This window comes from Quercus lobata, unplaced genomic scaffold (assembly GCF_001633185.2).
Source record: "Quercus lobata isolate SW786 unplaced genomic scaffold, ValleyOak3.0 Primary Assembly Scq3eQI_53, whole genome shotgun sequence".
NCBI classification, from domain to species: Eukaryota; Viridiplantae; Streptophyta; class Magnoliopsida; order Fagales; family Fagaceae; genus Quercus; species Quercus lobata.
The window spans coordinates 871,660-885,701 of record NW_022154704.1 but is presented as its reverse complement, the minus strand read 5'-3'; the positions used below and the strand labels follow the sequence as shown (position 1 = coordinate 885,701).

Below are 14,042 nucleotides of genomic sequence, written 5' to 3'. Positions count from 1 at the left end.
TAAAAAAATAAGAAGGTAATTATAAGGTTTAATTTGTTAAGCCTTTTTGTGGGTTCTTTTTAGCACAATTGGTAAAGTCTTTTATCGTCGAATAAGATATCTAGGGCATCCTTACACCAAAAACCAACTGGTGTTCTGAAGATAAAATAACAATTATCAAGAGAGGATGCCCTTTATAGGTTAAAACTATTTCTCAAAAAAAAAAAAAAATTTGTTAAACCCCTAAATTATAGGATTTACAGTATAATTTTCCCAATGGAAAATATTTCTTATTTCACTGATGTCTTTTTAAGATTCAAAATTTTTAAAAAGGAAATGAAGGTAAGTCAAAAATAAAAAGGAAAATAAGGAAACTATAGTTTTAATACAAGGAAAAAATATTATTGTTATTTTTCAAACGTAACGTGACTCATGCAAAGATATCTTTAAAGATAATTTATACATAAATATATTTTTAGTCTCTATCCTATATACTATATTTCAATTTGATTTTTAACATTTCAATTGTGTCAATTTGATCCCTATCATTTCTAGTACTGTATCAATTTAGTCTATACTGTTATCTTTTAGATAAAAATTGATGACTTGTTTAATGGCCAAAATAAAAAATTAGTTTTTGTTGATGTGAGAATAAACTAAAATTTTATTTTGGCCTTTTACCATGTTCTCAATTTTCATTTAAAAAACAAAGGCAAAGACTAAATTGACACGACAATAAAATGTTATTAACCAAATTGACACAATTGAAAGGTTATGGACCAAATTGAAATATAGTGTAAAAGATAATGACCAAATACGTAGTTTACCTATTTCTTAATAATATTCAAAGTTTTCCTTCTCAAAAAAAGAAAAAGAAAAAGTAATTTACCCTAAATATATTTAATCTTTGAGTGCACAAAGGTATGTGTATAAATTTTAGCGCCCTTAATTAGGAGAAATTATAAGGTTCTCATGGTGGACAAGTGACGTAGTTCACCATTCCACTAAAAGATTCACACATGTTTAAAATTTCTGAGTTAGAAATTTTTTTTAAACAAAAACTAATTACTGACTCAGCAATTTTAAACAAGTGAGTGTCTTTTAGTGGAATAGTTGATAAATAATATGGTTTACTAGAAGACTGTATAATTTCTCATTAATTAGAGCCAAATTCTAATTTTGATATTGCCCGCCAATGATGTTACTAAACTAATATCAATGGTGGGCTGATCATGTGGAAAAAAGTTGTGCCTGTTCTTAGCATTACTCTAATTTTATGTTAACTAGTGGGTCTCTTGTCTCTTTCAAAATCTGAAATTTGTGTGTATTCTTTCTAAAATTTCGAAATACGTAAAGAATAACTGAGAATATCCCAATTCTGTGGTAACGCCTTGTCTGATTAGAATAAAGGATAATAAACTAACAAATCTCTTTATGACTGAATCTAAAAAGCAAGCACTAAAGGTGCGTTTGGGAAGCGCGTTTGCGTTTCCCAAACGCACGTTTTGCATTTTCAACCTTTTCAGCCTGTTTTTTTTTTTTTTTTTTCCCACGCGTTTTGGCCAATTTTGTTACTGTTCAGCAACTTTTCAGCAGCAATATTTGACTTTTTTTCTGTGAACAATGCATACCGTGTACTGTTTATAGACCCACAAATTACATTTTTCAACAACTTTTTCATTAAAAATGGGTCCCACGATGCTATTCACATATTTAAAAATTATTTTGTTACAGTATTTTTCAGTTTTCAATTTCAATTTTCAGTTTTCAGCTATATCCAAACGGACCCTTAGTTTTTGCTTATTCAAGTTTATTTTTCTAGTCTTCATTTCCCATTCACTTTTTCCATTATTTTACATTTCATTGTACATCATGTCGCTTTAGTTTAGGCTAATCACTCAGTCAGTAGTCAGTAGAGGGGACAGCAAAGTTCCTATCATTCAACCCAAAGATGGCGACCTGGACTACGTGAATCATGCGCTAACAACCTTCGACATTGTTGCATAAAAAATAAAGTAAAATTCAATTCTTATATCCTCAACTGATATAAGAGAATTGTATAACAATTATCGACCTTTTATTTTATTATTATTTTTTTTTATGGGAACGATATTTTTTTTTAATCGTTCTTCGTTAACAGAACAGCTTGCGTGACGCGTAAGTAAGGCCAAAATTCAATGGCGAGATATAACAAATAGAAATTGAAACATGATGGCATGGAGTTTTCCTTAAAAAGAATGGGGCGGACCTTTAATTTCATTTTCATGTAAAACCTGACTAAAAAGAAAAAGAATTTTTCTTTTGAAGAAAGACATTAATTTCATTTTTAATAAAAAAAGGACCAGTAACGGTTTTAGGAATTTTTTTGAGAATAGTCATTAAAAAACTTAAATTATACAAAATTTAAATAAAAAGAGAACTTCATATATTAACGAAAAAACATACGCGCAAACACATAAAATCTTATAATTTTTTTCTACAAATTTTCTTATTTTGAAATCATTATATGATAGTTTTATTATTAACATTGCAAGCTACATATCTTTCAAAATTTTAGTTAAATAAATTTTCTTTTTGGACTTTTTCTTTTTGTTTGTAAGGAACTAATATATTGTTAAGGGGATTAAAGTTTAAGAACAAAATTTGGCTACAAACTTAGTTGTAGCCTAAGGCTACAAATCTCACTAAACAAATTAATATTGATACATATTTTGAAAATCTAACTGTTGAATTGCATGTTCTCTATGTTCTTAAAACACGACAAATTTCATGCCAATCAGATGTTATTTACTATTCAATCCATGAACTTATTTTATATGTATAATTTTAGATTACAAAAACTTGAAATTTAAACATTTGATTGATAACATAGCTATTGAACTTTAATTTTCTTGAAATTTTGCAAGTATGGAGGATAAAAAAAGAAAATGTAATTAAATGGTGGATTTGTTAAAATTCACATCCAATAAAAAAAATATTGAATGGAGTTGTAGCATTAGTTTACAACTAAGTTTATTGCCAAAGTTTAAATATGTTGGGCCTAAAAAAATTTAGGGTGGTCACAATTTTTTTTAGGATAAATTTTTTTTTTTTTTAAATTTATACATAATAATTTTTTTTCCTAGGTCAGGGTAGTCCTGTGACCACCCTAGACTCTATGTGAAGCCGCCCCTAAAGAGGACATATCAGCTTGAACAACATAAAGAATGTTTGGTGGCACATCTTTCATCCAAACAAGTAAATTGGGTAAAATAATTGCCCTTCTAGCAAAAGATGCGCTACAACGTTCCCTTGACAGCAAACATGGGAAAAACTAATACCAGAAAAGTGAGAAGCTAGAAGTTTCATATTATGAATTAAACCCTAGTTCTGGCTCGGTTTAATGATGTCTCGTCCGTTTTGCCTGTGGTTGGGAAACACACTGTTGGATCTGAAGGTTATGGGAAGATAATTCATGTGGGTGAAAAATCATTGAAATCCGATGGTTGGATATATCTTGCAGTCAAGGTAGTCAAAGTTATTTGAGTTACAAGTGTAGAGATTAATGTTTATTGCTAATGATTTTCAGGCAGTCTTCGATTCATGAACCCACCATTGGATTGAAATAATGTGGTCAAATATTGATATTGACAAAAAATAGTGGTGCAATTGAACGGTCGGATTTTGAGAATGAAGCAGTCAAAGTAAGTAAAACTTGGTCAAAGGTCAAACTTCAGATCATGCTCCCAAATTTCCGGATTTGACTTGGTTTTACTAAATCTAGCTAAGTGGGGAGGTTTGAGTTTTTTCTTGGCATTATTTTGCATGTCGGGGGAAATTAGGATTTTTCTTAATTTTCGTTTTTTCTTGATTTTTGATTTCAGAATGTCAAAACAGGGTAATAACTTGTTACAAGCTTTCTAATATAATAATAAGAAAAAGCAAGTTTTGATTTTACATTTGTCTTTTATAGGGGGAGAAAATTATCTTTAATATAATATATTAGTATATTTATGAAGTTTTGACTCGTTTGATGTGTATTTTTGTGTTAAAACTTTATTCTCTCACCCTTATGTTTGTGTTTCTAAAAAAAAAAAAAAAAAAAAAAAAAAAAAAAACAAAACAAAATGTAGCTCAAGAAAAATGCTTATTAATATTAATTTGTTTGGCAAACAAGTCAAACTTAGCCCAAGTCCAAGTTTAGGCTTGACAATTTAAACATCCAAACTCAAACATAATAATGTGTTTGTAAATATAATTTTGCGAACATGAAGCTCAATTTAGCGATATATTATATTTATATTTGTTTAAAAATATAGGCAAAACTACAACGTTGGTCCTTCAAATTTATCTTGTATGCGTAATTGATCCCTCAAGTTTGAAGCGAGCACAATTGATCCTTCAAGTTTTAAGACTGGGTTGTATTAGTTCTTTTACTAACTTCCGTTAATGGTGTTACTTATGTGGCTAACGGAACAAGACTTGGCATTTTTTTTAATGATGTGCCATTTTTTTAATAAAAAAATTACAAAATAAAGTTAGTAATAAGCAATTTGATTCACAACCTAGTAACAAGAGAGAGAGAGAGAAGGGGAGAGAGTGAGGAACCCAAGCCCTAGCCGCATCATTAAAAAAATTACAAATTTTCTTAATTAAAACTTGAACCTGCACATTCTGGCTTTTGGTTAACACAGACATAATGATTATTTTGCAAAAGTTTGGCGATACATCTCCAGGCCAGATAGCAAACCAATTATATTGTTCTTTCAGTACCAAGTAAGTACCAAAATACATAATTTTGCTTTACACCAAACTCTAGAGCCCTCCGTCAATATATTGCCCTTTTAGATCCTGCAATGCTTTTCAAATTGAATTCTCATCTTGGCCGGAGTACTTCAAACATATAAGCCGTTGAGCAACACGGTAGGCCATCTGGATTGAATGATACTGCAGGTAGTTTACTTCCATCCTCTTCACTTCCTAGACAATGGAAATTTGTTTAAGATGTCAGATTACCGCAGTTCATGAAGAGGGGCCATTCCATATACATCAACAAGAAAAATTCATTAAGGAAATCAAATCAAGTCAATGGAAGACACGACGCTACATGATTTGGATTTCAACAAACATTTAAAAAAAAAAAAAAACTAAATCAGTAAATATTTTTTAAAAGCCACAGGGGTGGGACACTCGCTGAAGGCTGAAGCCTCCGTACGCAAGCAGTTTTTTTTTTTTTTTTTTTTTTTAATTTTTTTTTTTTTTTTTTTTTAAATTTTTTTTTTTTTTATTTTTAATCTTTAACTTACTTGTAAGGTTTAACAAGTAAGTCGGCACTAAGACCCAATCAGCACCAAACAATTTGTAATTTTTTTAATTAAAAAAATGCCACGTCATTAAAAAATGCTAAGTCATTGTTCCGTTAGCCACGTAAATAACACTACCAACGGCAGTTAGTAAAAGGACTAATATAACTCAGTTTTAAAACTTGAAGGACCAATTGACGTAAGTAACACTACCAACGGCAGTTAGTAAAAGGACTAATACAACTCAGTTTTAAAACTTGAAGGACCAATTGTGCTTGCTTCAAATTTAAGGGATCAATTACGCACACAAGGTGAACTTAAGGAACTAATATTGTAGTTTCATCAAAAATATACTTATATAGACTTAAGATTTAATTGTATATGCTTATAAATAGGTTTATATGACATTAAATTATTATTTGAAGTTCATTGATAATATAAATAGCCCATTCATGGTAAAAATTACTTCATAGATTTGTGAAGGGTAATTTTATTTCATATTTATTTTTGTCATGCTCTTATTCTATATGAAAAAAAAAAAAAAGAAAAAAAAGAAAAGAAAAGAAAAGAATAAGTTAATCTTGTTTAGTAATGAGTTCAAGCTTGACTTATGTTCAAAATAAAATAAAATAAACAAATCTAAAAATTTAAAACTTAGCTCGACTTGACTCATTCAAAACCTTAGGTTAGAGTCTCTCTCGGGGAGAGATAACAGATTGGACATCTACTTCTATGAAAAGCTTGTGGATATTGGATTCCATTGCCATGTTGAGGCCATCACATAACTTTCACAATTTTGCTATAATGCTTAACATGGTGCTTTATTTCTAGAAAAACCATTAAGCCATCTTTCTTTAGTGTCTGTGATGATGGCTCTGCCATTCTGCTTATCGGTTGCCAAAAACTGATTGGTCCGTTTTAAGTTTTGAAAAATCCTCCCAAAGTGGAATACATCCAATTGTGAAGGTAGACCCCTTTGAATTGGGAACAATTGTCCATTTTTCTATGAGAAGTTTATAACTTAAGCCGTTTTAATTTCATGTACAAACTAAGATTAGCTCAAATTTTGTAATTTCCCAAATTATCCAAATTTTGAACCTAATTGGTTATTTATTAGGTAGATTTGGAATACAATTATACAAATCTTCTATCTTATTTTTAGTGTTTCACCAATCACAATTTGTCATGTATTTATTTAAATTTTCTTATAGAATTGAGAAAAAGAATCAAATACATAACATATCATGATTAGTGGAGCACAAAATAGAACAAAAGCAGTAAGATATGAGATTTGTATCAATAGATTTATACTATATAAGGATTGCGAGTACACCTAATTGTAATTCCTCAAACTATGTTAAAATTTGCACCTTGAATATTTATTAGGTGTATTTAAAGTATATAAGTGATTACCATTTACAAGTATACTTTATAATTGTAACTTGACTTAGTCAATGGTATCATTTAAAATTTAATGTTAAAAGTTGAAACTTCTGACCGGGATTTCAAGCTGTGTTGAAGCAACCTCAATAATTTTTTTATAAATGTAAATTAATTAAAAAAAAATGTACATGTAACCTTGCCGAGATACAAATTCTTGATATTCAATATATATAAAAGGAAAATGATAGAGATGTAAACTTTTTTACAAAATTTTTATAGAAATTATTGATATGGTGAGTAATTATTGGTAAATAAAAAAGTGATGTTATTGATGGGCCTAAATGAGAATCAATAAAAATTGAGCCGCAACAACAATTTGTAAAAATATTATAAAATAATTTGTGGTTATAGCATTACTCAACATGAAAACTATTGAAAAGAATAATAAATGCTATAAGTTTTACGATAATATGGGGATGAAACGAAATAGTCGTTAAATATTTCCTAATACATATCATACAACCCAATTCTAAATTCTATGAATTTGGCTTAAGAAGAATGTGCTAGAACACTTGAAATAGCCATATATTTTCACATAATAATAATAATTAATATACTTAATATATAATCCAACATATTAATATTTATTTTTTAATTTGTAAAAATTTGATGTGGCATATTGGTATTGGAAAGAGTAAATTGGGATTTTTACATATGATCATTATTGAAATTACGTTGCACATATATAACGTCACATGTCCTTTAAAATCACTTACCATCATTTTTCAACACTTATTTTATTTTATTTTATCAATTATCAACCCTTATTTATTAGTGGAATGTGCCAATGTGGTCTTAGAATGTTACATTATGTACACATAATCAAATGATTTTTATCTTTTACTTAAAAAAAATACATAATCATTTTTTTTTTTTAAATTTCAAATTAAAGTAGAAAAGGGTTTAACCCACTTAATTGTATGCTTTATTCTTTTATGGAAAAAGTTTGTGTAATGCTCCAATAATTTGTCTCCAAACTAGTTTGGAGGAATCTTTCTCCCACCTCTATGTAATGGTTGAAAATACCTTCCATGTATACTTTTAAACTTTTAGTTGCATGATTTTTTAATGAGTTATGTGAGTTATTTAAATAATATACATGAATAATTTTATAAATTATAAATTGACACATAGTCGGTTGAGGGATATTCTTTCAAACAAGTTAAGAGGTAAATTTTGTCGTAATTTTTGTATTACTTTATAAGCATTTTTTTTTCTTTAAAAGACATAACATCTTAAAAAATGTAATATGGATTATTTGTTAGCCTTTCTCCTCTCCGTCACAGGGAATGATGATGAAAGGAAAATGTTTAACTCCAAACTAGATTAGAATTATCTTTTTTAACTCATTATGTGACCATTAGTATTACATATATATATTACTTAAATAAGTTATATGTCTCATTTAAAAAATTATATATCTAAAATTACACATAAATATAATATTTTTAATCGCACATAATAAATTGTAGCAAGATAACTCTCAGCAGGTTTGAAATCAAACTTTTTTGCCTTGAAAACAATAATTTGCACTTATCCTCTTTGATGACTTCAGATTCTATATTAAAAAAGGATTCGGTTAATGTGTGCCCTTAAGGCACACATTAAACATTCTATTTTTGGAAACATTTTCTTGGGAATTTAAAAAGCTGTCATTACTTTTTCAATTCTCGAGAAATTTTTTTCTAAAAATGGAAATTAATGTGTGCCCTAAGGGCATACATTAGTAAAATCCATTAAAAAAAACTTTAGAAGTTTAACTTTTTTGACTTGAAAACAATAATTTGCGCATATCATCTTTGATGATTTCAGATTCTATCTTAAAAAAAGACTTTTGATTCTCGACATGGCAATAGTGGGATAATGCAAAAGTGGTAGGTAATAGCCAATAGGCAATGGCCAAGCCCACGTGATCACCTTTGTTTTTTGTTTCTATAATTCTATCTCTTCTCTTACCTGAAACACTATGGCATAATCACCTTTTTTTGTCCTCTTCAATCAATCGTTTTCATTTTCCAATTCACTTTTTCCATTATTACCTTTCATTCATTTCCCATCAAATCAATCATGTTGCTTTTAGTTTAGCCAGTCACTCAATAAAGGGCACTGCACTACAAAGTTCCTAATCATTCAACCCAAGAATGGTGACCAGCTGGACTACGTGAATCATGCCAAACAACCTTCGAAGCTGTTGCGTTTAAAAATAGACTAAAAATAAGATCTTATACCATCAATTGGCAAGGGAATTAAATAGCAATTCTCGAATTTTCTTACAAAGTTTTTTTCTCGTGTTTCCACTTTCCATACTATTTCTCATTGACATAATGTCAACCTTATTTATTTTAGTGTGATATTAATATAGTTTTTCTTTTTTAGTATCCGACTATGTTAAGTGTATATAGTCTCCTGTCCAATACATATAATGTATTAAAATGAAGAATCTTTTAAAAATGACCCTTGTTTTTTGTTTAGAGATTTCGAACACAGAAGCTCATAATCAATTTGCATGATGCATGTATAATGAAAAATCATATGCTGAAAAAGTTTATATATAAATATATATATATATATATATATATAATCTTATATTAATCACTAATAAATGAAGAATAATTATCTGTCTTTACACAACCAAACGCACTAACAAATTATTGTAAAGTATCCCTGGGATGCCCGCTCTTAAAGACAATTATATTCCAACGACATGGATGTTAGAAGTTACTTCAAATTCTCTGTTGAATCTGAACTTTGTGTAGGTTTAATGAGATTACATAAAAGCAAAAGGGTCCTTATAATTCTCACCCACCATTCTTGATTTCTTGATGCATCCTAATTGCATAGCATTTTTATATTCATATGTGTATATACACACACACGTGTATGCAAATTATGTCACATTCTTTGCAAAGTATATAAATAATGATCAATGGATACTTCATATTTTTTTTAAAAAAATTATTATCTTCATTATTTTGCAATTGTTAGCAAATTTAGGTCTCCATGGATTTTTAAATTCTTTAGCCTAACTTCCCCTTTGTTGCTTTTATTTTTAAATGAATCTCCTCGTCATTTGTTAATGCTTGATAACAAAATTAAAAAGAAAAAAAATATATATATATATATATATATATATATATAAGAAAATTTTTAAATTTGTACTCTTTGTTTAAAAATAAAAAACGTTAAAATTATTTTTGGTACTTCACTATGTTATAATAGAAAAGAAAAAGAAAAAAAAAAGGATAATGCAAGAGGAGCGCGACAAAGAAATTATGGGTGATAGAAATGGTCCTACCTAAGCTAGGAGACACAAGAATGGTTATGGCCCAATAGGATTCTCACGAATCTCACAGCATCATTATAGATTTAAAAAAAGATAAAAAATTAGAGAGAGTTTCAATCTATGGCTTCCGCTCTTGATGATAACTCTTTATTATCAATTTAAGACATCAATTGGTTTTTGGTATAGATGAAGATTGAATCCCAAATCTCTTATTTAATTATCAGAGATTTTACCAATTGAATTAACTAGAACCTACCATATTATTATAGCCTTTATAAGAGGGTAAAGCAAAAGTGGTGGGCAATGGCCAAACACTTTTGATTATTTATTTACGTTTCTTTTTCTCATTCTAGCAAATTTGTCTTCATTTTAGTGATCATTTTTCCATTATTAACTTTCATTTTCATCCTACTTTAGTTTTGGCCAATCACTCGGTTGAGGTGGGGACCGCAAGGTTCCTATCATTCAATTCAATGATTGCAACCTCCGAATATCTTGCACAAAAAAATAAAGTAAAATTCATATCTTTTATATCCTCAATTGATAAAGGGATTGCATAACAATTCTCGAGTTTTCTTATATTGTATTTTCTCGTGTTTCCGTATCATTGTTTAGAACATCAAAACATCAACTTCTTTGTTTATTTAAAGAACCATGATGTACAATGTTCTTTGAATAGCTAGGAAAATTATTGAATAATCCGAGAGTATTATAAATGTGTATTCTTTCCTCTCACATGAATTATGGGTTTCACAATAAATTTAATTAGTTTTAGTGATACTTACAAATGTGAGAGGGGAAAGTACGTATTTATACTTCAGGAGTACTCAATAATTACTCAACTACCTAAGCTTTTCCATACAAGCACAATCTCCAATTACCTGCTAAAGCTTGGATTGAGGAAAGAAATATTAATAGATAAAGACTATTTTGAATGATTGCATATTATTGAGAGACAATTTTTTCCAAGTCAAACGTTTTAATCTTATTATATTTCATTTACTCGATGTCCATTTGGGAACAGCTTATTTAGTTGAAGCTGAAAACTTTTTACTGTAAGTGTAGAAAATAGGTTAAAAAATAAGTTAAATAGTATAGTGGAACCCATGGATAGTATCAAAAAATGCAATAAAACTTATAAATAGTAAGAAAAATAATCTAAAAGTGTAGATAAGCTAAAATTTTCAGTTGCTTAGTCAGCCAAAAAAATACATAGAATCACATATATCCTTCACAAGTTATTTTGGGCCTACCTCACGTCACTAAAAAATTGGGCCAAAAACTCACCATTACATCACCAAAGCAAAAGCCCAAAATCTGTCCCTATCTAAATAGTTGGTTTGAATCCTTTTATTGGTCGGCTAGATTCGTCAAAGTTAGGTTATTGATGGACGGTCCTAAGCATAGGCTAACCTAAGTGGTCCACCATAAAAGTTATATTTGCCTCTTAAGAAAATGTAATCAAATTACAAAAGAGAGAGACTTATTATGAAAGTTTAAAGTAATTTAAATTCTTGAAACAATAAATTCCTTCTATAATGTTGCGAACACAACAATTTTCAGAATTCTTGAGATGACAACTTGTTATTGATTTCACATTAGCCTACCACTAATATCATATTATCTACTATTGAAAACTTATCACTCACAATTGGCAAATAAATAAATAAATAAATAAAAGAACTGAAAAATAAAATTGTGTATGTAAAATTTTTGCTTTGTAATTAATTTTTTTAGAAGAAAACTGTAATCTTATTAAGGAATAATAGTCAAATCAGCTAGGATTACAAGAGAAAGGTGTGAAAGAACATCCTTCATCTGCACTGAGAATTCGTTGTCTAACATGTATTTTTGTTTTGTATTTTGTTTGTTTGTTTGCTTGTATTTTGGCTTCTAACTATAACGTAACTAAACTACTAACACTCTTAAGTTTGGCTCAATTAACCTCCTATAATAATGAGTTAATTAAGTTTATGATTAGAAAATACTAAATATAACTCTAATTTTATTTTGAAAAAAAAATTATGAGAAATAATACAAGCAATTTAGGACAACAAAAAAGCTAATGGTCACATGTTACTACTCCTATAAAATTATATATGTTACTATGATCAAATTAATGAATATATGCTAATTTTGTTTTAGATACATTTTATGTAGGGGAGAGGGAGAGAAATTCAAATCCTAAACATCTTAATCAAAAACACTAAATATATATATATATATATATATATATGGGTTGGGTTCAAGTTACACCTAGTATAACTCTAAGCAATGTTACACTACTTAATGACTTGTTAATGAATTAATATTTTGAAAATTTCACCATTGGATTGCATGTTTTATATTTTCTAAACATGTATTACTTAGAGTTATACTAGGTGTAACTTGAACCCAACCCTGTATATATATATATACACACACATATAACCATGGTTTTAAAAACAAACCAGACCGGCCAGTCCAACCGGCTGAACCAGGAACAAGAGGCCAGTCTAGTCCCCAAAAAAAGGCCAAAAACTGGTCAAACCCGAGAAAAACCGGAAATTGGAGACAAATCTAGTTTTTCCCCGGTCCAGTTTTTAAAACCATGCATAAATCCATGTATCTAGAGGTTATTGGAGGGCATAAACTAATATTAAAGTAACTGATGAGTTAAAGTAGTATGGTTATAACTTATATCCATTAAAAAAAAAAAAAAAAAATTATAGTTATATATACTTATAATTGCGTGTACTGTTAGATTCTAGTTATAAAAAGTTTATGTACCAGTTTTTTTTTTGTTTTGTTTTGTTATTTCTATTCTATTTTATTTTTTGAGAAGGATGTCCCAATTTATCTTTATTTTTTTTATTTTTTATGGTTAGACTGAGAGTTTTATTAAGAAACACCAAGAAAAGATACATAATGGAGAAGACTTTGCTCTAAAAAGTAAGGATTCTCTTCTATCCAAGTCGAAAAAATCAACAATGCCTAACACATATTTTGCTAATAGATGTGCTGGTCTATTACCTTGCCTCTAAACATGAGAAAATTCAACCCAGCCTAAAGACCCCCACGCCATTACCATACCCCTAACTATAGAAGCTATTAAGGATGGTGGTGTAGAGAAACCACGGAAACCGTTAAAAATCCCCACTAAGTCACCCTCAAGGATGTAGTCTTGAACACCAACGTCCCGAGCAAACTCCAGACCAGCATCAAACGCCTTCCCTTCCACTTCCATTGCCCCCAAAAAAGCATTGATTTTCTTGCCCAAAGTAGCAATGACCTGTCCATAGGAATCCCAAATCAGCACCCCAACACCAGTAGATTTTTGAGCTAAGAAAACCGCTCCATCCACATTGACCTTGTATCTCAGCACTGGAGGAGGAATCCACCCAACCACCCGAGGCATTGCTGGTATAAAATCCACATTATTTGCCTCCTAATATTCCTGCAAACATTACTGCGCCCACTGAACAAGAGTCATGCCACTCTTCTTGTTACCCCCATGTTGAACCTCATTGCGATTAAACCATATTGACCATGCCAGAGTTACCACTAGTGCTGCATCCCTTTCGTCATGAGAGTCAGACATCAGCAATAGCCATAACAGGTCATAGAAGGACTTAACCTGAGCTTGATCAAAATGGAACTTGAGCTTGGTGCATTGCCAGACTTCCCTTGCCCGCTGACATGACCAGAAGAGATGTCACGAGGTCTCAGCTTCCTCCTTGCATTCATCATAACAAGCATCCAGTTGAACACCCCTCCGCGATAGGTTCTCCTTTGTTGGCAAGACACCTCGGCAAGCTCTCTAGGCAAAATGGTGAACCTTGTGAGGAATCTACAAGCTCCATAGTAGCTTCCAAAATCTAGGATTTTTGCTGTTATCCGAGCTGGCCCCTCTGTTGTTAGGCCGAAAATCCTCCACTGCCAACATATAAGCGTTGCGGAAACTAAATAAACCATTAGGAGTGGCAGCCCACACTAGCTTATCTTTAGGCAAGCGTATGCTTAGAGGTATGCTTTTGATCAATTCAGCTTCGTGAGGAAGGAAAATGGCTTCAATG

At 30.1% G+C, this 14,042-nt stretch overlaps 1 protein-coding gene across 1 annotated transcript; it reads right to left on the bottom strand.

Annotated features, from left to right (window-relative positions):
* Positions 1-4,821: 4,821 nt before the first annotated feature.
* LOC115972837 lies at positions 4,822-13,384 on the bottom strand. The gene is made up of 2 exons (XM_031093076.1): positions 13,055-13,384; positions 4,822-4,938 (listed from the first exon to the last, which is right to left on the bottom strand). The coding sequence occupies exons 1-2, from the start codon at positions 13,382-13,384 to the stop codon at positions 4,822-4,824; spliced, it is 447 nt and encodes a 148-aa protein (XP_030948936.1).
* Positions 13,385-14,042: the final 658 nt, after the last annotated feature.